The sequence below is a fragment of the Emys orbicularis genome, chromosome 10 (assembly GCF_028017835.1).
Source record: "Emys orbicularis isolate rEmyOrb1 chromosome 10, rEmyOrb1.hap1, whole genome shotgun sequence".
NCBI lineage: Eukaryota > Metazoa > Chordata > Testudines > Emydidae > Emys > Emys orbicularis.
In genome coordinates this window covers 13088838-13114763 of record NC_088692.1, presented here as the reverse complement: position 1 = coordinate 13114763, position 25926 = coordinate 13088838, and the positions used below count along the sequence as shown (strand labels likewise).

Below are 25926 nucleotides of genomic sequence, written 5' to 3'. Positions count from 1 at the left end.
CAAAATATTAATGGGAAGGTTTCAAGGAGGACAGGCTTTATCTGTTTGCATTTACATTTTTAATAAGGTACCGTGAACTAGAAGACAGAGGTGGGAAGTAGAAGCCAGGAGACCTGAGTTCTATTTGCAGGTCTGCCTTGATTGCTGTGTGACCTTGGCAAATCTTAACTACTTTTCCTCTGTTTCCCTATCTGTAATATAGGGATAATAAAATACACTTCCCCAAGTAAGGCTCGGTGTGCTCTTTAGAGGAATGGTGACAAGTACAGTAGAACCTCAAAGATATGAACACCAGAACTGGACACTGGAATTAATTTGCAAACTGGACTTCTTCAACAAAAAAACTTCAAAAACAGACTTCAACGAGAAACTGCAGAACTGTAATTAATTTGCCAAATGGACACCATCAAATTAGGCCTGAATAAAGACTGGGAGTGAATGGGTCACTACAAAAAGTAATTTTCCCTCTGCTGATACTCACACCTTCTTGTCAACTGTTGGCAATGGCCGACATCCACCTTGATTGCATTGGCCTCAGGACAAAAGTAATGTTCCCTCTCTTGATATTCACCCCCTCTTGTCAACTGTTGAGAATAGGCCACTTCCACCTTAATTGAATTGGCCTCATTAGCACTGACCCCCCACTTGGTAAGGCAACTCCCATCTTTTCACATGCTGTATATATATACTGCTCACTATATTTTTCACTCCATGCATCTAATGAAGTGGGTTTTAGCCCACGAAACCTTATGCCCAAATACATTTGTTAGTCTCTAAGGTGCCACAAGGACTCCTCGTTGTTTTTAATGAAACAATGTCACTGATGTATTCTTGATCTCTTTGCATTAGCAGTTTTGGTTTTTGCTTTCTTCAAAGACAGCTGAAATACTATTCAAAATTATTTAGAAAACGAAGAGGGGGCCCCCTGGAGATATTTTATATACATAACAAAGCCATTCAACATTTTCTATGACTCAGCCAATCTCTGTAAACAATTGTCAATATGACTATAGTTTCATAGCCTGTTCTCCGCTATATACTGTTTTTAAAAAATAATAAAGTAATATGATTTAATAAAATGCAGAGTATTATTTCATGACAAATTGCTGCATTGATGGTCACTTTTTGCCTCAATTTTTATTTAAATGTTACAAAAATTTGAAATCCAAACAGCTATCCAGACTATTTTGAGACTGAGGCCAACTCCTGCATTTAACTGTAAGATTTTATCTAACTTTGAGGAATGGTTTTCGTCCTGGTTTTCTGTACTAATTCACTTGGCTAAACTTTTCCACATATTAATTAGGCTTAACTATAATTTGCTCAGGAACTTCTCCTCCAGGAAGGAAAGCAAGAACACAGGGTAATTCACAGTGTAACATTTGTAATGCAATCATCTGTTTATTGAAGGTTTTTCATCGTTTCAGTACAAAAAGCGCATTGTGGGGAAAAAAATAACCAAGCCTTTAAATTAAAACATGTAGGAGTTTTTCTTCATTTAGACCCAAGAAAAAACAAAGTTCCTATTTGTAACAGGCAATGAAAGCTACAAAGAGGAGTTTATTAGGGGCAGCTAATATTTGGTTGCATTTATGCAATAGGCTTCACCATTAGACAACTGATCACAAGCTGAGTTCTATGATGCAAGTCAAAGGCATTCACTCAGGCAAAGCTCCTACAGACATCCAGGGAGTTTTGTTTGAATGAGGACTGCAGATTAGGAGTTGATAGCATCCAGGTGCTTTGTGATAAAAACCAGAGTATGGTGACTTGTGGAAGAGTCTTAAAGCAAAACTTCAAAATTTCCCCTCTCCATGCTTTTTAATTGCTTACCTTTTTACCCATCCAGAGAAAAACAAATTTGAAAGCAGACAGATTTCACCCCAGTGTAATCTCCCCTTTTTCCCGCACCAGAGTTATCCCCTTTCCACCAGCACCAGCTCTCTTTCTCCATTCACAAGTCATCCACTATCCCTTGTGCTGGCTCTTCACATGAGCATTGGGCAGGCAGCTTATCTCCCCTGTGCTGGCAGCTCCACTTCTGGTAGTGGTTCACAGTCATGACGAAGTCTGTGAGGTGCAGGAATTATGATCCCACAGAGCAGAGTGAAACTGGAGTTTCACTCCAGTTTGAACCAATTTAAATCCAGAGCAAAGCTGCTGACTTCAGTTAAGTTACTCCAAGTTCTACTCCAAAGAAGAAAGATGGTCCAATGATTAGGACTCTAGCCTAGGACACTGGGAGCAGGGAATTGAACCCCACTGTCCCATCACAGATTTCCTCTGTGATTTTGGAGAAGTCACTTAGCTTCAGATAATAGCACTTCCCTATCTCACAGGTGTATAGCTGGGATAAATATATTCAATATTGCATGGTGCTCAGATACTGTGGTAATGAGATCCATATATGATCTTAGACAGATTCTGCTTCCAGTTGTAGGAGAGTATCGGGATGATGGATCAGATTTACTCACAGATGACAGGAAATATTTGCAAAGCACTTTGAACATGTAAATACATTCCAAGTGCTAAATGCTATTATTATAGTTTGGTTAATGTCATAAAAAGTAAATACCTCTGCATTCTTCTCCGTTGGACTGAGATGTCCTGAAGGAGATGAGTCGGCTTTGTGCTGCTATTGAGCATACTTAGACATGAATTAAAGTTTTTTACATGTATTCCACCTCTTTCGCAATAGTTGTATGCAAGACCCTATAAAAAGAAACAGTGCTGTTTTTCAGTTGTTTAGACCCTAAGAGGGAACTTCAAACACAGTTCAAAGAAGTTACAAGTTGTTCCCCTCTGCACACCACAGAGTACAATTCAACAAGGACAAAAACTCTCCTCATGTAACATGGAGACTATTTTTTTTTAAATATTGGGATGTTATGGCAGCCAAGAGTCATGACAGGTGGCATGTTGCCTTAACCATAAGCACACAGCTTCAGGAGGTTACGTTCCTTACCATCATTCCTACCCTCAGGCATGTTTCATGCCCCACACGTGGTTTCTTTGCTCCGGGCAATCATGTTCATGTAACCGTGCCCACTCACAGGTTGAGTGGGCCATTTTTAACAGGGCAAAGGCAACAAATAAATAGGGGTGCAGGTGGGCAACTTCCAGCATTTTGCAGGACCTCCTCTTCTGCAGGACATCCTTCCTTTGTGAAAGACAAAGAGGTTATTTGCATTTATTCATGCACCCCCAATAGAAGGTTTAGTTTTGACTATGGGCTTCATCCTAGCCACTTTCAGCCTGTGGACAGAAATAGTTTGAAACAACTGGTTGTGACTAGCAGCAGCCCAAGCCCGTAAATGGGGCATTACATTCAAGCAAGAGATATGGCTGGTTCTGCTTAAGAGTGCAGAGGGGTGGCAGTTGTCTTGCTGTTGCGACTCACAGAATTCCCCGTAGATGGATGCCCTGGTTCACACACCCATTCAATGAGCAGTACTGTATCACGGTACTATATTGTTGCAATTTCATGAAGCTTAGGGAGGTACGGCTAATTCAAAGGATGCTACCAAAGCATCCTTTATAGCTCCACTAGAATAGTGCAGACAAACATCCAGTTTCAAAGTCATGCTTTGGTTCCAAGCCAGCCCAACTGCAGATGTTTATTTCAACAGTGCCACAGGTACACATGGACACTTACAGTCAAACCACAGCCAGGTTCTTGCCTTCGGAAGCTTACAATTTAATTTAGACATAGCACAGCAAAGGATGACACAGACAGAGTTGAAAGGATTGGTGTATATGAAGGATGAGCATTACAACAGTAAAAGATCATGTGATGTTTTAGTTACACATACATCTCATTAGCTCATTTTTAAAAAAAAATGAATCGTGTAATTATGGGGGAGATCCCCCCAGTTTAGGTTGCTTCACATTTTCCATTATAAAAGATTGTTTATTTGAGAAGCGCTAACACCACTATTGTTTGCAGCGGGCCTTTGAAATTCAGCAGGAAGAAATTATTTGGCTAGGAAAGTGCCTTTTCTTTGTTCCATTAAATTCCTTTCAGATTGAGCTGTTATAAACAATTAAATCACTATTTCCCTTCTCTTGCTTGCATGTTTCAGAAGAAAGTTGGCAGCATGCCAAAATAACGGAGCGTGAACATTCTAAAGAGCTGGGGTCATGCTCCCACCAGAGCAGGAGCAGGAGTAGCACATGCTGCATTGAGAACAGCGTAGAGGTCCCAGAGCGGCTGTAGCAGCAGGGAAAATTCCCCTGATTAAATCTCTGGACCTGTCACATGGCCCAGTGCCCCATCACCTTCCTCTGGGACACTGCCTGGGGCAGGTGCCCCCACTTCCTGGGAGCTAGAGGGGGAAGAGAGAGAGAGCGCGCGGGGTCAGGCTATCCTTGACCATCTCTGGGCACAGCACATGGGACCAGTGGCCCATTTCCACTCTGGGATAACAGCTTTCTCCTGCTACCAGCCACTATGGTTAGGCTCAAGGTGTAGACATCTGTGCTGCAATGCAGGGTTCAAACCCTTATGTTTGTACCTAATTTTTAAAAAGTCATTTAACCTCCCCCACAAAAAACTAGAAAATCACAAAAACTATATTACAAGAATGCCATAGAGGTTGGAAGTGAAGCAATTGAAAGTTAGGATATGCCATATTTATTGTTGCCCATGCAACCTTAATTCTACCTCCTTGTGTGTGTACATTATAAAAGTCTTTCATTACATGCATACTATTTTTTTTTTTAAAACAGAGGAACCCTGCCTTATTAGCTGCCCCGACTGGCTGCACAAGGGGGCAGAATTAAAGTTACATGCCTACAGGCATTTCCTAACTTTGGAGTGCTTTGTATTACAACCCAAATATCTTTCTTCTCAAGAGGTTTTTGTATGTAATGGAATAGTTTGAAATAGCAAATGCTGGCACGTGAGCAGGAATGGTGGAGTGGAGCTCAGTACTGGAAGGCTAACTGGAAGCAAAGACTGTTGGAAGGGACTGAAGGAGGAAAGGGAAGATACAAGGCATAGAAAATCGGGGAGGAAGCTCCCAGCAGAGGATGCAGAATGAAAAGAGGTGCGCAACCTTTTGTGAAGATGGAGGCCACAGGAGCTACAAGGCAAAGACCCAAAGCATAAAAAGATGAGTAGAACTCACAATTTTTGCTGAGTGTAGAAAAAACAATAGTAACGGGCAACTGCATCACTGTTCTCTTTCCATCCTAAGGGTCCTCCAATTGTAATCAGAAATAATATAAAGTGAGCAGTGTACATGTTGTATTCTGTGTTGTAAGTGAAATCGATATATTTGAAAATGTAGAAAAACATCCAAAATATTTAATAAATTTCAATTGGTATTCTATTGTTTAACGGTGCGATTAAAACTGCGATTAATCGTGATTAATTTTTTTGAGTGAATCGTGTGAGTTAACTGCGATGAATCGACAGCCCTAATTATATTTATTGATTAAACTCGTTTTCCTGCTAGGTAACGTGTATGCAACAAAACCGTACTGAACTGAACTAGGTCCTGGAGGTGGGGTTAGAATTCCTAGAAGTCGGGTTCAATATGAAGACAAATTGAAACAATGGATTCTCTTAGCTTGTTGAAGCTTGAAGAAGCAGCTTGTGCTAGAATGAAAGTTTGCCAAGTATGGTGTTGACTGAATGGAGGTTGAATGGTGGTTGAAGCATGAAGGGACATATGAATCTTTAGCGCATCTGGCACGTAAATATCTTGCACTGCCAGCTACAACAGTGCCATGCAAATGCCTGTTTTCTCTTTCAGTGACATTGTGAACAAGAAATGGGCAGCTAGGGGGAGGGATAGCTCAGTGGTTTGAGCATTGGTCTGCTAAACCCAGGGTTGTGAGTTTAATCCTTGAGGGGGCCACTTGGGGATCTGGGGCAAAATCAGTACTTGGTCCTGCTAGTGAAGGCAGGGGGCTGGACTCGATGACCTTTCAGGGTCCCTTCCAGTTCTAGGAGATAGGTATATCTCCATATGTTATATTATTATCTCCTGCAAATATAAACAAACTTGTTTGTCTGAGCGATTGGCTGAACAAGAAATAGGACTGAGTGGACTTGTAGGCTCTGAAGTTTTACATTGTTTTATTTTTGAATGCAGTTATTTTTTTTGTACATAATTCAACATTTGTAAGTTCAACTTTCATGACAAGGAGATTGCACTACAGTACTTGTATTAGGTGAATTGAAAAATACTATTTCTTTTGTTTTTTACAGTGCAAATATTTGCAATCAAAAATAAATATAAAGTGAGCACTGTACACTTTGTATTCTGTGTTGTAACTGAAATCAATATATTTGAAAATGTAGAAAACATCCAAAAATATTTAAATAAATGGTATTCTATTATTGTTTAACCGTGCAATTAATTTTTTTAATCGCTTGACAGCCCTAAATATAATCTAATTTCTGAATAGATGAAGTTTTACCATGTAAATTCTTGTGACGAATTTAATTATAAATCACTGCTACAACCAACTTGCTTTACAAAGGAAAAGCACATTAAGTTGTGTCCCAGAATGACTAGAATCACAATAAACAATTAAGATCCTTATTTGCTGGGATATAAATAACTTCTCCATAACTGTAATAACTGTACCGGACGGAAGGCATAAATGAAACCACTCGTGGCTAAAACAGATTAAACCACAGGAAAGTTTTATGCTGATAAAACCTGATTTAGTTTAATTAACACTAGTTCAATATTTGGATTATACACTAATAACAAAATCCAGATCTTTGGAAATTAAACATTCAATCAAATGACATCTCTCACCTTATCCTGGGCCCAGTGAAATCAATAGCAAAGTTCCCATTGATTTCAATGGTGCAGAATTGACCCCCTCCCCCCAGTCACTCACATGGCTTCAGCATAATGATGTAGATCTAATTTTTGGAAACAGAAAAAGATATCGACTTCTTAAAAGGTGGAAAATACAGAGCTTCACCAATTAAAAATGTTTGATATCTGTTTTACTCAGTGGAAAAAATAGTATGTGATCATGCAATTAATGACTGTGTTGTAACGTTTACACACCCGGAGAGTGAATTAAGGTTGCACAGGTTCCTTTCCTGTAGTTATTTGTGTGTAAATTATTTATAGAGTGAATATACTATCTGATGGTTTATGCTGTACATTTAATACTGTAGGTTAAGCTGCACTCATATCTTTCATGCTGTTCTCCAAAAATGCATAAGTTTGGCACTGGATAGCTCTTTTTTAATGGCTGTTGCTCTGTTCTGTTCCATGTAGTGGGTGGGAGGAAGAAGAATTTCTAAGGCCTGGTCTACACTGGGGGGAGGGGGGGGGGGGGAATCGATCTAAGATATGCAACTTCAGCTACGTGAATAGCGTAGCTGAAGTCGAAGTATCTTAGATCGATTTACCTGGGGTCCACACGGCGCGGGATCGATGGCCGCGGCTCCCCCGTCGACTCCGCTACCGCCGCTCACTCCGGTGGAGTTCCGGAGTCGACGGGGAGCACGTTCGGGGATCGATATATCGGTCTGGACGTACCCTTAGTAACTAGAAGGTGTGAGATCAGACTAGGTCCACCCTTCTTTAAAATTAACCTACCAATAAAACAGCACTGGGTAAAAAATGAACTACACTCAATATCTACAATTTCTGCTTCCTAAATGAGGATGGAGAATCCATTTCCTCAGTAATTTTAGAACCATGGTAACAAATTAAAAGTGAGAGCAGACACTAGATAACCAAGAAGATGCACAATACACAGTGGAGATCATCCAAATTAAAGAGAACTCTTCTACAGTGTCAAATTTTTAGTAATTAGTATTGTCATTAGAGGCACATCTCCAGCTTTAAGCAATTTTGAGTAATTAATGTTTTTATATTTTGCATGAGAAGTCCTGACTTCAGCATTTTCCTAGTGTACGAATTCTCCTAGTCAGAGCCACACAATGCAGATTAACTCAGTTGAAAGGCAATTAGAGTAAGCAGAAGAAAATGTAATTTGTCAGTTGGTACAAACTATTACTTCTAGTCTTGGATTTGATTTTTATTAACAATACAATTGGCTGATTAAAAGAGAGGCAGACACGTGATTTTGTCAATTCATATTAACACATTTGCTGAGTATCTAAGCTACAAGTGTTATAAAATATTGAAAATTTTAAAATGACCATACAGACAAAAAAGCTAAGCAAGTGACAAACCCAAATTCCTTCCATAGGCTAGACTGCTTACAAGATTTTAATGAAAATATAGACTTTAGAACTTAAAATATCGAAGAGGAGGCCTTGTTATCTGTATTAAACAAACAAACAAACATTTAAAATAGTGAACTGTGTAAGAAGCTGGAGTATGGCTTAGTGGTTAGTTCACGGGGTGGCAAGTCAGAAGTCCTGGGTTCTATTGCCAGAACAACTACTAACTTTTCTTGGGATCTTGGTCAAGCTCTCTGGCTCAGATCCTCAAAGGTATTAAGGCACCTAACTTCATGTGCTTCTGTGCCTGAGACTTCTCATCTGTAAAATGCAGCTAACAACATATACCTACTTTCCTACAAGTTTTCTGAAAGACCTGTTCATAAATCAGTGTGAGATTCTCCAGTGAAAGGGTCTGTAGAAGTGCAAAGTATTATTAAGAGAATCAAAGACCACAATTTGCCCTTTCCTGTTTTAATTACAGTGTTAGACCGAAGATGGAACTTAGAACACTGAGGAATTAAGAACCCCGGTAACTTTAAGCTAACAAATATACAGTAGCAATAGATTCATAGATTCATAGATTCTAGGACTGGAAGGGACCTCAAGAGGTCATCGAGTCCAGTCCCCTGCCCGCATGGCAGGACCAAATACTGTCTAGACCAGTGTTTTTCAACCACTGTTCCGCGGCACACTAGTGTGCCGCGAGATGTTGCCTGGTGTGCCGTGGGAAAAAAATATTAAACCATGCTTGAATGTCGGAACTGGTTACTAAAATTTTTGAATCCCACCACTGATGTTAAGGACTATAAATAGCTCCGGTGTCACTGTTACACTAACAGGAGGAGGACAGGAGGAGACATCGCAGTAGATCGCCGATGAGCAGAAGAGCGCCAATGGATCTGGATTTGGAGGAAACATGAGCAGAAGAGCGCTGACTGATGGATCTGGATGGAGACATGCGCAGAAGAGTGCTGAGTGTGACGGACAGCGGCTATCTGGAGGAGACAAGCGCAGTAAGTACTGAGTGACAGTGAGATACTGCAGTGATGGACAAGTTTTTGAAAAGGAAAGAACTGGACTCTGAACAAAATTTGGAGCCAGATGAGAGCCCAAGTATGAGTGGGGATCAAAAGAAAGCAAAGATGGTTAGCTCAAGCAAATTCTCTGGCACAAGGCAATATAGCGAAAGCTATATTTCATTTGGATTTACTTTCACCGGAGATGCAAACAAACCAACTCCACTGTGCGTGGTGTGTGGTGAAAAGCTAGCTAACAGTGCTATGGTCCCAAGCAAACTTAAACACCATCTCCAAACGAAACACCCTTCGCTTCAAAACAAGAATGCGGACTATTTTGTTCGCCTGCGTGAAAACACGGAGAAACAGGCAACTTTCATGAGAAAAACCACAAAGGTAAATGAAAGAGCTCTTAAAGCTAGCTATCAAGTTGCTGAACTTATAGCCAAGTCAAAAAAGTCACACACTGTGGCAGAGACATTAATACTTCCCGCCTGCAAAGCTATTGTAGAGGAGATGCTCGGACCTGAAGCAGCTAAGGAAATAGCCAAAGTCCCTCTCTCAGACAACACAATTTCCAGACGTATTAATGACATGTCTGCAGACATCGAAAGTGTGGTTTTGGAAAAGATCCGTATCAGTGAGAAATTTGCATTGCAACTTGACGAGTCTACTGATATCAGTGGACATGCTCAACTCTTGGCCAATGTGCGTTTTGTTGATGGTGATGCAATTAGAGAAAACTTCTTTTTTTGCAAGGCATTGCCAGAAAAAACAACAGGAGAAGAAATTTTTCGGGTCACATCAGAATACCTTGAACAAGGAGGACTTAAGTGGGAAAACTGCACAAGTGTCTGCACCGATGGAGCTGCAGCCATGGTCGGGCGCACCAAAGGCTTTGTAAGCAGAGTGAAGGAAAGAAATCCAGATGTGATTGTTACGCATTGTTTTTTACACCGTGAGGCCCTCGTAGCCAAGACTTTACCAGCAGACCTAGTTCATGTGTTGGATGATGTTGTGCGCATGGTAAACTTTGTAAAGTCACGACCCGTGAAAAGTCGCATATTTGCAGCTTTGTGTGAGGAGATGGGAGCGAAGCATAAAACCTTGCTGTTTCATACGGAGGTCCGGTGGTTGTCGCGTGGCAAGGTCTTGGTTCGTGTGTATGAGCTGCGGGAGGAACTTAAAGTATTTCTGACAAATGAGAGGTCAGATTACGCAAAGCTGCTTGCAAGTGATGAGTGGTGTGCAAGGCTGGCATACCTGGCAGATATATTTCATCATCTGAATGAACTGAACACACGAATGCAAGGCCGAAATGAAAACCTGCTTACAAGTACAGATAAAATAAATGGATTCCGTTCAAAGGTGCAACTCTGGCATCAACACGTGGAAAGTGGCAATCTTGAAATGTTCACACTCACCAAGCAATGGCAAGGTGTTCACACTGCTGCACTGTGTGAGATAATAGTTAAACATTTAAAAACTCTCGAGGAGAAGTTGTCATTTTATTTCTCTTCAGTCTCCACTGAATGCCTTGACTGGGTTAGGGACCCTTATAGCTCAGCATCAGTTGGTGGAAAGGACATGACTTTACAGGAGCAGGAGGAACTAACTGAACTGAGACAAAATCGTGGTTTCAAGCTAAGATTTGCTGATCTACCTTTGGACAGTTTTTGGTTGGATACTGCCAAGGAGTTCCCCCTTCTGGCAAACAAAGCTATTTTGACATTGCTCCCATTTTCCACTACACATCTGTGTGAGATGAGCTTTTCAAGCATGATTGCTATAAAAACTAAATACAGAGAGAGACTGAGAGCTGTTGACGAAGAGCTACGTGTGTGTCTTTCTTCGATTCCAGCCAGAATATCAGCTTTGTGTTCAGCCAAACAGGCCCAGGTTGCGCACTGAATAAAGTATTTTATAATTTTTCATATTTCTGTTTACTTACTATTTCATAATAAAGTAATTATAAAATACTTTCTTTGTGTTTATTTGATTCCTATTCAAGAGAATTACTTTATATATAGTCAATATAGGCACAGAGTTAAATTTTTTAACATTTTCTAATGGTGGTGTGCCTCGTGATTTTTTTCATGAAACAAGTGTGCCTTTGCCCAAAAAAAGGTTGAAAAACACTGGTCTAGACCATCCCTGATAGACATTTATCTAACCTACTCTTAAATATCTCCAGAGATGGAGATTCCACAACCTCCCTAGGCAATTTATTCCAGTGTTTAACCACCCTGACAGGAACTTTTTCCTAATGTCCAACCTAGACCTCCCTTGCTGCAGTTTAAGCCCATTGCTTCTTGTTCTATCCTTAGAGGCTAAGGTGAACAAGTTTTCTCCCTCCTCCTTATGACACCCTTTTAGATACCTGAAAATTGCTATCATGTCCCCTCTCAGTCTTCTCTTTTCCAAACTAAACAAACCCAGTTCTTTCAGCCTTCCTTCATAGGTCATGTTCTCAAGACCTTTAATCATTCTTGTTGCTCTTCTCTGGACCCTTTCCAATTTCTCCACATCTTTCTTGAAATGCGGTGCCCAAAACTGGACACAATACTCCAGCTGAGGCCTAACCAGAGCAGAGTAGAGCGGAAGAATGACTTCTCGTGTCTTGCTCACAACACACCTGTTAATACATCCCAGAATCATGTTTGCTTTTTTTGCAACAGCATCACACTGTTGACTCATATTTAGCTTGTGGTCCACTATAACCCCTAGATCCCTTTCTGCCGTACTCCTTCCTAGACAGTCTCTTCCCATTCTGTATGTGTGAAACTGATTTTTTCTTCCTAAGTGGAGCACTTTGCATTTGTCTTTGTTAAACTTCATCCTGTTTAACTCAGACCATTTCTCCAATTTGTCCAGATCATTTTGAATTATGACCCTGTCCTCCAAAGCAGTTGCAATCCCTCCCAGTTTGGTATCATCCGCAAACTTAATAAGCGTACTTTCTATGCCAATATCTAAGTCGTTAATGAAGATATTGAACAGAGCCGGTCCCAAAACAGACCCCTGCGGAACCCCACTCGTTATGCCTTTCCAGCAGGATTGGGAACCATTAATAACAACTCTCTGAGTACAGTTATCCAGCCAGTTATGCACCCACCTTATAGTAGCCCCATCTAAATTGTATTTGCCTAGTTTATCGATAAGAATATCATGCGAGACCGTATCAAATGCCTTACTAAAGTCTAGGTATACCACATCCACAGCTTCTCCCTTATCCACAAGACTCGTTATCCTATCAAAGAAAGCTATCAGATTGGTTTGACATGATTTGTTCTTTACAAATCCATGCTGGCTGTTCCCTATCACCTTACCACCTTCCAAGTGTTTGCAGATGATTTCCTTAATTACTTGCTCCATTATCTTCCCTGGCACAGAAGTTAAACTAACTGGTCTGTAGTTTCCTGGGTTGTTTTTATTTCCCTTTTTATAGATGGGCACTATATTTGCCCTTTTCCAGTCTTCTGGAATCTCTCCCGTCTCCCATGATTTTCCAAAGATAATAGCTAGAGGCTCAGATACCTCCTCTATTAGCTCCTTGAGTATTCTAGGATGCATTTCATCAGGCCCTGGTGACTTGCAGGCATCTAACTTTTTAAAGTGATTTTTAACTTGTTCTTTTTTTATTTTATCTGCTAAACCTACCCCCTTCCCATTAGCATTCACTATGTTAGGCATTCCTTCAGACTTCTCGGTGAAGACCGAAACAAAGAAGTCATTAAGCATCTCTGCCATTTCCAAGTTTCCTGTTACTGTTTCTCCCTCTTCACTAAGCAGTGGGCCTACCCTGTCTTTGGTCTTCCTCTTGCTTCTAATGTATTGATAAAAAGTCTTCTTGTTTCCCTTTATTCCCGTAGCTAGTTTGAGCTCATTTTGTGCCTTTGCCTTTCTAATCTTGCCCCTGCATTCCTGTGTTGTTTGCCTATATTCATCCTTTGTAATCTGTCCTAGTTTCCATTTTTTATATGACTCCTTTTTATTTTTTAGATCATGCAAGATCTCGTGGTTAAGCCAAGGTGGTCTTTTGCCACATTTTCTATCTTTCCTAACCAGCGGAATGGCTTGCTTTTGGGCCCTTAATAGTGTCCCTTTGAAAAACTGCCAACTCTCCTCAGTCGTTTTTCCCCTCAGTCTTGATTCCCATGGGACCTTACCTATCAGCTCTCTGAGCTTACCAAAATCCGCCTTCCTGAAATCCATTGTCTCTATTTTGCTGTTCTCCCTTCTACCCTTCCTTAGAATTGCAAACTCTATGATTTCATGATCACTTTCACCCAAGCTGCCTTCTACTTTCAAATTCTCAACGAGTTCCTCCCTATTTGTTAAAATCAAGTCTAGAACAGCTTCCCCCCTAGTAGCTTTTTCAACCTTCTGAAAAAAAAAGTTGTCTGCAATGGAGTCCAAGAACTTGTTGGATAGTCTATGCCCCGCTGTGTTATTTTCCCAACATATATCCGGATAGTTGAAGTCCCCCATCACCACCAAATCTTGGGCTTTGGATGATTTTGTTAGTTGTTTAAAAAAAGCCTCATACAATACAATACATGAAGTTTTAGGTTCCTTTTACCTAATAATAGCTAGTATTGGGGAGTGGCTTAGAAGATACCAGTGTAAAAGAGGGGAAAGGGAAGGAATGGGATCTGGTGGAGATGGGTATTTCTGCTCTTATACAAAGCTATATCACTTCTCTAACAAACATCACCATTGGCTTTGAGAGGAACCTAGAAAACACTTTCCCCCACTCTCCCAAACCTTCAGAATTAGCCACATTGATTAATCTAACAACAACAATAACAAACAAATAAAAAAAAGACATGCCTGATACAGAAGACCCCTCATCTCTGGTTCTTTCTCATCCTTCTCTGTTGAACTACATGGTAACTTGGTGTTGGCTGCATGAATGGGCAAGTCTTTAGAATTCAGTCAACCCCATCATAAAAGGGGCATATTTTCTGCCCTGAGCCAACCCTACTGTTATTGACCCAGCCCTTATTATATAGGACCGTTAGTTCTTTGTGTCACCACTTGCTGTTCTGAACCTCATCTCATCCAGTTGCTTTTCATCTCAGTTATTTATTGTGAATGACTCAATTCAGTTGGCTCTGGATCTCCTCGTCTTCCGGACAGCCAACAGTGCTCATATATCAGCCTCAGGCCAGCCGGCAGCACATGGGTACGATGGCGTTCTCTGAGACACGTCAATGATAGAATTAGATTAAGTAGAACAACAAGTTGATTGACAACTGTGCTCCAAAATGCATGCAGGACTATTAGTATAATTAAATGGCTTCCACCCAGCTTTACCCTCCTGAAGAAAGTAGATGAGACAGGCCACCTAAACACTGATTGGTGACTTGGGATATGGTATAGCAGGACTTTGTGTACCTGTCTCCATGCCTTTCTTTCATGCCATGTGGCCTCTATGCTTTCATCTACCTAATTTGCCATGCAGCCACTCATCTACAGACAGGCCCTGTTCAAGATTCCTTCAAATTACATAAATCTAAAGGTGAAAGGGCTCTTAAGAAACAGGTGGAAATGAGGGACCTCCCATCCTTATGGGGGCAGGAGGAAATTCACCAGGTGAATTAAGTGGAAAAAGGGAGAACCTATGTTCTAAATTCAGATACATTCAAGGTAGTTTGCCAACACAGTCTACTCATGCAAATGGAACTGCTCCTTTTCACATTAGCACAGAAAAAACAGATGATTTAATATTCTGAATGCTACTCTAAATACAAGAGGTGTGATATTACCGCCTTCACATAATCTTGGATGGTAAACTACACTGAGACCAGCGGACATCAGAGTACACATCTGAAGAAGCAAAACCAGTGTTTATGAGATGAGGATATCTTCTTGAGCTTCCCATTTTATCTTCCAACTGAACTTCATCTTGGGGGAAAGCATGAAGCTCTTTAGGTTTTGTTTGATTTTAATTTTAATCTGCTGCTGCCTATGCTTGTAGTAAAAAAAAAAAAAAAATGGAAAAAGGATACAAATGAGAAGTGAGTGGGGCAAATGCAAAAAAGGAGGAAATGAAAAAAAACAATAGAGATGAAGATATGGCAAGATGGGGAAAAATGAGAGAGAATGAGAAGGGAGTCAGGTAGCACAACTGGTAAGTAAGAAAATGTCCATAAGCAATATGTGTGTCCTCACTGTTTCTGCTCTGGGGATTAACAGGCACTCTCTGTTGTTTTGTTCTCTCTTTCTTATATCTTGGCTCACCCATTATGTTAAATTCCATAATAGTTACCATATTAGAACAGCACATGTTAGATCACTCAAAATTTTTGGCTCCCAATATAATTGTCTTAAAGAGGTCACTATGTATAAGCTGCTTTTATAACTGGCTGTATATTTCAAAAGTTACAGCAATTCACGTATGTGTAGGTTGTCAAAATCCAGCCAAATGCTGTAATTACAAAACCTTTTGAGAATCAGGTCATGAGTGCTGGTTAGGAACAAGTACTCAATTCGTATTGTTATTAAAGTGAGATCTCAAACTTTTGAGTAATTAATGCCCTTGTTTTTTGCATAAAAGTCTGGTCTTCAGCATTCTCCTAGGATACAAATGTTCCCTAGTTGAAGCAACTGAATACAGATTAACTCAACTGGAAAACAATTACAAGAGAAAGATGAAGATGTAATTTGTCAGGCTGAACACAAAATGTTCTAACACAGCATTTCCTGTTATGGATAGCATCTTACTAAAGGTATGATTGGGTGATTTCACAATGGACATCTGATTTGGACTATTCACATCTCTACATTTTCTGAGTACCTAGCTATTGCCATAAAGCACCCAAAAAACTTTAAATATCAAGAGGAAAATGAACAAAGCTGACAATCTCCAGATCTTTGCTTAAATTGCTAATAAGTAAATGTGTTATAAACCCATGTTCGACAGACTGAAAATGATCTTTCCCAAATCCAAATGACATGCTGCTAAAGCTGAAAGTGATAGATTACAGCTGGCTGATAAAGCACTGTGCTTTACATTCGCTTTTAAAACTACCCTTTGTGAAAGAACCTCCAGGCTTTTTGTTTGTTGTTTTGCTTTTATTAAGAGACACAAAGCTCCTCTCCTCAGTTAATAGTAATTACATGTTGATACGTGAAGAACTAAAGTGAGACGGATGTTTCCACTCATTTCCAAGACATGCAAAAATTACTTGATGGAGCCAAAATAGAATGTTTAATAATGGGCAAACACTATGGTTTGTTTTGATTACAGTCTCCTTATAAACTGTTTAATGATTGATTTTAAAACACTGTACAATGAGCAATGGAAACATGAAATCTTATCATAATTACAATTCTTAATGAAAAAACATGTATTCACATCTTTTTTTGGAAGTTATTTGTTGCATTTCACCTGTTCTCCATACAATGATAGAGACAGGCGAATCTAGAAATCTAATGACAAGGTTTACACACTTTCATGATAATAGCTGTAAAACTTTTCGTATGCGCTCACACTTCTCCAATAGGTCTGGATCTTCTGTATCCGAATTGTCATATTCTTTCATAAGAGCTTCAGCTTTCTGCATGGTTACATCTCGCGCGCTGCCTTTAAGCCCCTCCAGATAGTCCAATAAAATAGAGAAATATTCATCTGGAACCTTTAAGAAGAGAGATAATTGACAATGTAAGTTACGTGATGGGAGAAAATCTCAGCTGACAATTAAAGTCATGTGATGGCACCAGGCTGAATATATACCAGGCTGAGTCAAACAACTATCAGGAATACATGGTTATTAGATGCAAGCAATTCTCAACTCAAATGGGGATATTTACTGGCAGTGTGCTAATCATTGTGGGAGACAATCATTACATATTTGCTCTGTGCTCAGCTTTTAGGATAACACTCTAAGCAAAATGCAATCACAACAAATGCTGAAATACCTGTTAGTACATCCCTCCACTAACTGACCAACATCTCAACCCTATACGAGCTGTTGAAGGAGAAAACGGTGGCCCAAATACTACCCTTGGATATGTGTGTGCAAGTTCTACCGAATTCAATGAGAGTTGTATGTACATATCTGAGGAAAAGACTTGGCCAAACAGCTCAGAATACGTATAATAATAGCAACTTTCCACCCTCAATGCCCAAAATTATCTGAGCTGCTGGGAAGAGATACCACCCACTGTCAAACAATAGATTGTGACGTTGACAGAACCATCATAGGAGGGGCTAACATTTAGTTTGAACAACAACAGATAAATTCAGACATATGGAAACCATTTTTAGATCACAGTGAATCAGACTCTGATAGAATCATTTAACTAAAACATGCCTAATGTGAAACAGCGTCACTGTCTCCAAGCACCCCATCTGTTTTTTCTCTTCTCTCTTCCCTTCTCATTAGTTAGTTAGTAATAGGTTACATTTTAGCTTCATCAGTTAGGATATAATGCTATAAGTTCTATTTACATTACTGATAATCCAATAAAGACATTTTAGACATTGGTTTATTCCACATTTTTAACCATAAAGTAATGTATTTTCAAGAAGATCACATAACCTGATTTTCTACGAAGCATTTCTTAAATGTATGTACAATTTCTATGACAGCAATCTCTGTGATTAATAAAATATTTTCCCTGTGATTCAGAAGAAGCTAAAATGACCCGTTCTGCAAACATTTATGCACATGTTTAATTTTACACAGGACTTCAACAGGACTACTCAATATGTGTAAAGTGAAGCATATGCACAGGCGTTTGAAGGATCAGGGCCTTACTTAACAGAGGACTGTATGCTTTTACTCTACTTGAGAAATACCATTTTACAGAAGAAAGAATTTTAACAGATAATGAACTTTACAAGTTATTTCTGCCCTATCACTGAGCCCGGTAACTTCACTGACTGAAAGTTCTATCATTTGCAGTGAAATGAGCCTCCAACAATGTCATAGCAAATGAAGGATAATACAAAGCACTAAACCAAAAGCAAAGTCTATATTCAGACTTATAATTTATCCAGTAGGGAAACCAACTATCACTCTTCAGCTACAACACTCTTGTTAAAAACCTACATGAAAAAGGAAATTAACCAGAGGCATAGTGATGAAACTAACTATACACAAAGTGCTGTCAAATGCATAAAGTAAATATACTGAAAAAATAAAACAATCTTCTTGTTTTCTAATCTGGTTCAGTTACAGTACATTTGTAACAATAGCAGACAAAAAAAGATAAGACACAAATATGAGGTTTAGGTTGATAATATTCCTTTAATGAAAATAATTCTCTCTATAGTGAATGTTTGAACTCAACAGCCTCTGTGTACTCTGTACTTTAGCCAAAACATCCATATATAATTTACCCTTCTTTTTACCAGACTTTATTTGTGTAGTCAGACCTCATCATGTATAATTATATCTATCATTATATAATTTAAGCAAAGTGCTTAAAGGGGCAATTAGTAGTCTATGCTAAACTTAGAAATTGTATGTGTGGAGAGAATCATGTGGCTGCTTTGTTCTTAAGACTATAAAGCATTTAGTTTTCAGCCTCAAAGAAAGGCAAACAAAAACCTTTGAAACATTTCTTTAATCTAGCTATATAATTTATTCCAAGTAAGAACCATGTTAACCAGAGAGTATTCTATGTATTTTTCCCTCCACTGAATATGCAATAGTGGTAGACAAACTTAATGGGTTTATGGTTTTGTCTATCATGTCCACTGCCATTTATCTTGGCTTTTGTTTCATTTCCTCTCTTCCAAACCGTTTCCTTGCCTCTAGCCTTAACTGGAGAACGGTTGCTGCTTGTAGACTTGCTTTGTCTACAGTTAGTTCCACAGGGCTGCATAAGCACGCCAACTGGGCTTGGCAGGGAAAATAAATAAATAAATAAATAAATAAATAAAGGCAAATATCACATCTTCCTCCGAGTTTAGATTGTCACCAAAACAATATTTAAGAACGTCTTGTTGAAAAATTATTTTTCTTCAACAAAATGATGCCATGGCTCCAAAGGACAGGGAGTTTGTTGTACACAATTCAAATAATCACTATTAATAAGTGAGAATAATTTTTGCAGAAGCATTTCTTTTAATGACGATCTCCCTGATGTAATCTGAATTAGCCTTGAGGCAATATTCCAGCGGGCTGTTGATGCCACAGGAAATAAATCAATTGAACATGTACAGTCCAACAGTGCAATGTAGGTATGTAGGAGCCAAACATATTAAATGGAAATATCTATCTAGAAGCGAACCAAATATTATCAACTCTTGAGTGTTCAACAGTACTATATAACTGTGAAGGTGTTTAGGACTTACACATGCCACGGGCCCCCGCAAAGATGTAAACCAGAAGGCTCACACCTTTGAGTGGAGTTCTGGAAAAGACCAAGTTTAAACTACACGAGGAGTCAGAACTGGTAACAGGGGAGAGGCAATTTGACTGGAGAGATATGAGCTCTCAGGCTGGAGTGCTGGACAGAGGGTCTGAACTCCAAGAATGTGCTCAGCAGCTCCAAGACTGGGATTACGCCTGGTATCTGTTGAGACTCCAGAGTCTTAAATTACACAGGATCCAGCAGGCTGGATCCCCTCACAAGAGTCCAGGGAGCTGCTAAGAGGCCAGACCTATGACACCAGTCACCCACCATCTGGATTTTACAGAGTCAGTCCTAACTGATTTTATAGACAGAAGCAAGTACATCTTCCTCTCTGAATCCCACTTTGTCCTATTGCAGGACCTTCAGTTATTAACTGGGCACCACCAGAAGCTGAAGATGGAACTTGGGAAGGAACAGAAAAAGTGCTTTCTTTTCTATTTTATTCATGACTGGAACTCGGTAGACTGTATTGGCTAAAGAAGAGGGAGCAGAATTTAGGCATAAAAATATATTCACCAAAGTGGTCACCCTCACTAAGGGCCTGATGCAGTGAAATACTTACGTATGTGCTTAACTTTATGTACTTGAGTAGTTCCTCATTCAAACTCATAGAAATCAGTGGAAGCAGCCTATTTAAAGACCATTTGCAATCTGACCTCACCAGTAATAGACAGTTCAAAATATGTTAGTATAAATAACTCATAATAATCTCAATGGATTAAAGAGGATACCAAAATAGGAAACATTTCTATTTCAGTGTTGAGAAATACAGAATTAAGCTATGTATTGATACTCAAATCTATTGAAAACATGCTATTTGAAGATACTATTAACCAATTTATGTCAATGTGAAAAGAAAGAAACCCAAAGACGAACAGGTGTAAAAGCAAGGACGTCATTTTGGCTCTGAAATAGCTCCTAGACAGCCGTAGAGAATATATGTTGTGTTTGGTAGGATGTTAAGGACGGTTCTAAAGGAGAAACAAATCTAAAGTACTAAGCAAATTATTCCCCATACCTGAAATTAAACTTTTATTTTGTCACTTCCTAAATACAGCTATGCCAGTAAAATTGTACTAATGCTTTGTGAACATTTTTGCCTAAACAAAACACTGATTTTACTATTTTTTTTTTAGATCTTTCTTCTCATCAAGGTCACACTTTAAGTTGGTAGCTGGCTTGAAATCTGCATGAAATAGGCCAACAACTATTTTAATTGTGTTATGTATAAAGTAAACTTATCAAAAAATCTTTAACTGTATGGACACATCCAGACAACTAAAAGAACAAATGAACAACCCACTATGGATTGGCAAGGTGGTTTGCTCTATTATGCAACAAAGTGGAATGATCTGAAACATTCCCTCAATGCCACCATAACCAGAGGCTAACTGGAAATTAAATCTCTTGTTTTCAAAAGTTATTAAATTGCTGGATTTTACCACTGGTGCAAGCCTAGCCTTTGATTTTTAACATAGATGCACTGCCAAGCCTTTTACAATCAGTCTAAGGTCCCACGTACATTGTAGTGAGTGAGAAACCATATTAGCAGCCCGCTAGCATGGTTTCACATCTGAGGCCTGGTCCCCACTAAGCCCCCACTTCGGACTAAGGTACGCAAATTCAGCTACGTTAATAACGTAGCTGAATTCGAAGTACCTTAGTCCGAACTTACCACGGGTCCAGACGCGGCAGGCAGGGTCCCCCGTCGATGCCGCGTACTCCTCTCGCCGAGCTGGAGTACCGGCGTCGACGGCGAGCACTTCCGGGGATCGATCCCAGAACATCGATTGCCTGCCGCCGGACCCTCCGGTAAGTGTAGACGTACCCTGAGTCAGAGCCTGAAAGGATCTGCAACAGCTTCAGCTGCCTAAAATGTGAGTATCTATGATTTTAGTACTGGGTTCCACATTCAGAAGTTCAGATTAACCAGTACAGCTGAAATATGGTCTAAATTTATCATTCATTTGAATTCAAAATGCAATAATACTTTTTGTACATTAATTATAACAATCTAGTATACACAGGAGAAAGGTCATTCCAAACCATCTCTGGTCTATTATGACCTTTCTTCTAAGTCTTGCTGCATTAACTACAAACGATTTAAAGCAGAGATTGGCAAACATGTCTTGCCAGTTGTTCTGAAAGGCTACAGTAACAAATGATTTTTAAACTCTGCTGATTTTAGAATCAAATGTATACATTGACTCCTTGTCCAGATTAAATCAAAAATTACAAACGTGTTGGGATACCATAGTAACATTTGGTTAACAAAAAATAGGCATAATTAATTTATAACTACTTGCTTTAAGATATTATTTTGCTAAATAAAAAGTGATGTTAATACAAACCTTCTCTTTCTCATACATGTGCAAAAGAAGCCAAGTCTGCCTGGTCTTCTGAAACTTCCATTCTTTTGGTTTTTTGGACCAGCTGTAACAAAATAAATGAGAAAAATAATTGCTCAAATAAAGTACTGGATAATAAAAATACTCCGCACTCACGTAGCACTTTTATATAATGATTCAAAGTGCTTTTCCAGCATTACATTAACTAAGCCTCACAACGTCCTTGTGACCTAGGTGTTAGAGTATATATTGTACAGGCGGCAAAAGTGAAGTACAGAAGGATTAAGTGGCTTGCCCTAGGTGTCACACAAATCACTGGGAGAGCAAGCAGAAGAACCTAGGAATCCTGACTACCAATCCCTTGCTCAAGACATAGGATAACTTTGCATCATATTTGAAAAATACAGTACATTTTAAAAGCATGCAAAACAAATGCACGTCTGCAAATACTCTCTGAATGCCTCACATGCAAACATTTTAAATATGTAAAAACTGAGCTGGGCTAAAATGTCAGACTGATGTGTGCAATTTGCATATAGTAGGACTGTGTTTTGAAAGCTGGTATATTTTGCTATAAATATAAAGAGGGAAGAAAACTGGTTTGAGAAAATGGGTATTTCTCCTAAAAACAACAGTAGAATAATGAGCGAGTAACAAATCTCACTATGAAATGCATACTGCTTTTTTGCCTCTACAACGTAATACACAAAAATCTAGTGTCTTAATATGAAACAGTACTAGTCAATATACTGAAGCATTATTACAGATGTAGCCCAATACAAGGGAACATTAACCCTAGTAAATTAAAATTATTAGATTTTAATCTGAAAAAAAGACAGTTATCATTTATGTAACTGGTGTTCTTCGAGATGTGCTGCTCATGTCCATTACATATGAGGTGTGTGTGCTTGCCATATGCACCGGTGCCGGAAGTTTTTCCCTCAGCAGTATCCGTAGGGGACCGGCTCTGGCACCCTCTGGAATGGTGCCTGCATGGTGCAGCATAAGGAGTGCCGCTGGCTCCCCCTACCCTCAGTTCCTTCTTGCCAGAAAACTCCAACAGTGGGGAAAGAGGGCGGGTTGTGGAATGGACATGAGCAACACATCTCGAAGAACACCAGTTACGGAAAAGGTAACTGTCTTTTCTTCTTCGAGTGCTTACTCATGCCCATTCCATATTAGGTGACTCCCAAGTAGTACCCCTGGAGGTGGGTAGGAGTTCACGGACATGTAGATTGCAGCACAGCTCTGCCGAACCCAGCATCGTCCCTGGCCTGCTGAGTGATGGCATAATGAGACATGAACGTGTGGACTGAGGACCATGTTGCGGCTCTACAGATGTCCTGGATAGGAATGTGCACCAGGAAGGCCGATAAAGACACCTGCGCTCTCGTCGAGTGGGCTCTGACAATTGGTGACAGCAGAACCCCCGCCAGGTCGTAACAGGTCCTTATGCACGAAGTAATCCAATTGGAAATCCTCTGCAAGGACACTGGGTGACCCTTCATCTTATCCGCTGTAGCAATGAAGAGTTGAGTTGATTTATGGAAAGGCTTGGTATGTTCTAAGTAGAAAGCCAAGGCCCTCCGGATGTCCAGGACGTGAAGTGAAGACGCCTCTGTTCACTGGTCTTGTGCGGTTTGGGACAGAACACCAGGAGGAAGATGTCCTGGTTCATATGGAAGGTGGAGACCACCTTTGGCAAGAAGACCGGGTGATGCCGCAACTGAACCTTATCTTTGTATGGAGGTTCTGAGGTCAAGGCTTTAATTTCAGAGACCCGTCTCGCCGATGTCACCGCCACCAGGAATGCGACCTTCCACAATAGGTGGGAAAAGGAGCAGGAACCCAGTGGCTCAAAGGGCGGGCCAGTGAGCCTAGAGAGTTAAGATCCCACTGTGGGACAGGAGACCGTACCTGCAGGAAGAGTCTCTCGAGCCCTCTCACGAATCTGACCATCATGTCATGGGAAAACACCGTCTGTCCTTGGATCGGTGGGTGAAAAGAGGAGATGGCCACGAGACGCACTCTAATGGAAGAGTGCGTCAGGCCCTGGTTCCTCAAATGGAGCAGGTAGTCCAGGACAGCCTGTATGGAGGAATGCGAGGGAGAGATACCTCGTTCGGATGCCCAGCGGGAAAACCACGTCCACTTGGCCAGGTAAGTCAGTCTAGTTGAGGGCTTCCTATCTTCCAGGAGGACCTGTTGGACTCCTTCCGAACAGGTCCACTCCTCTGGGTTCAGCCATGCAGCATCCACGCTGAGAGGTGGAGGGACCTGAGGTTGGGGTGTAGGAGTCGACTGTGGTCCTGTGACAGCAGGTCTGGTCGGTTGGGCAGGGGCCCAGGAGGGGCTGCTGACAGGCTCATGAGCGTGCTGAACCAGTGTCGGCGAGGCCATGTCGGGGCGATCATGATGACCTGCGCCTTGTGCCTCTTGATCTTTGCTAGGGCCCTGCTGATGAGCGGAATCAGAAGGAACGCGTACATCAGGCTCCCTGACCACAACAGGAGGAAGGCATTGGAGAAGGAGCCTTTGCTTAGATCTTAGAATATCAGGGTTGGAAGGGACCTCAGGAGGTCATCTAGTCCAACCTCCTGCTCAAAGCAGGACCAATCCCCAATTTGCCGAAAACAAAACTGGTGGCATTTCCTGTTCTGTCTGGTAGTGAACAGATCCACTTGGGGAGTTCCCCACCTTTGGAAGATCATGCAGGCTACCTCTGGATGGAGTGATCGCTCGTGGTGAGAGGAGAAGTCCCTGCTGAGCTGGTCCGCCAGTGTATTCCTGATGCCAGGAAGGTGACAAGCTTCCAGGTGGATCTTGTGGCTGATGCAGAAGTCCCATAGGCGGAGCACCTCCTGACAGAGAGCTGACGAGCACGCTCTGCCTTGCCTGTTGATGTAGAACATCGAGGCTGTGTTGTCCGGCAGGACTTGTACCAGCTTGCCTGACAGGTGGGGCAAGAAGACTCCGCACACCAGCCGGACTGCTCGGAATTCTTTGATGCTTATGTGCAACCGCGCTTCGTCCAGGGACCACGTCCCTTGAGTCTGGACGATGCCGATAAGCGCCCCTCAGCCGAGGTCCGAGGCGTCCGACACCAACTCGATGGAGTGGGGAGGGTTGTCGAAGGGAACCCCTTCCAGGACCGTCTTGCAGTCAGTCCACCACTGCAGAGAGGTAAGTATCGCCTGGGGAATGGTAACAATCTTTTCCAGGGTGTCACGGGACTGGGAATAGACTATTGTTGCAGGGGCTGCATCCGGAGTCTGGCATGGTGGACCACGTAAGTGAACGCTGCCATGTGACCCAGGAAGCGCAGACAGACCCTGGCTGTAGTCAGAGGGAATGCGGAGACTTACGCGATGAGATTCATAAATGTGTGGAACCTTTCCAGCAGCAGGAACGCCTTGGCGCAGGTCGAGTTGAGGACCTCTCCGATGAACTCTATCCTCTGCACTGGCACTAACGTCAACTTTTTGTCATTTACCAGCAGGTCCCGAGTGTGGCATGTAGCTTGAAGCACCGTGACATCCCTTTGGACTTGAGACCTGGAGCTGCCCTTGACGAGCCAGTCATTGAGGTATGGGTAGATCTGGATATTCTGACGCCTGAGGTAAGCCAATACCATCGGCATGCACTTGGTAAACACTCTCAGTGCTGTCACCAGGCCGAATGGGAGGACTGCAAACTGGTAGTGTTGGGGCCCCACCGTAAATCGGAGGAAGTGTCTGTGTCCTTGAAAGATCGCTATGTGGAAGTATGTGTCCTTCAAGTCAAGGGCGGCATACCAGTCTCCCCGATCCAGGGAGGGGAGAATAGAAGCCAAGGAAACCATGAGGAACTTTAGCTTCTTTAGGTCCTTGTTGAAGTCTTGCAGATTCAGGATGGGCCATAGACTGTCCTTGGGATTAAAAAGTACCGGGAATAGAACCCCTTGTTCCTATACTCAAGAGGAATTTCTTTGACTGCACCCAGATGTAGCAACCCCTTTACCTCTGCGCGAGGAGAC

The 25926-nt window shown here is 41.1% G+C and overlaps 1 protein-coding gene across 2 annotated transcripts in view; it reads right to left on the bottom strand.

The window, feature by feature from the left end:
* Positions 1-16447: 16447 nt before the first annotated feature.
* Positions 16448-25926, bottom strand: part of C10H7orf50 (chromosome 10 C7orf50 homolog) — a 209526-nt gene continuing 200047 nt past the window's right edge. For both annotated transcript variants that reach the window (XM_065412387.1, XM_065412388.1), the window contains 2 exons: positions 21915-21996; positions 16448-16832 (listed from right to left, as the gene is read on the bottom strand). In XM_065412387.1, the coding sequence (XP_065268459.1) occupies positions 16650-16832; positions 21915-21996 (265 nt within the window). In that variant the 3' untranslated portion in view covers positions 16448-16649. The remainder of the gene's footprint in view (positions 16833-21914; positions 21997-25926) is intronic.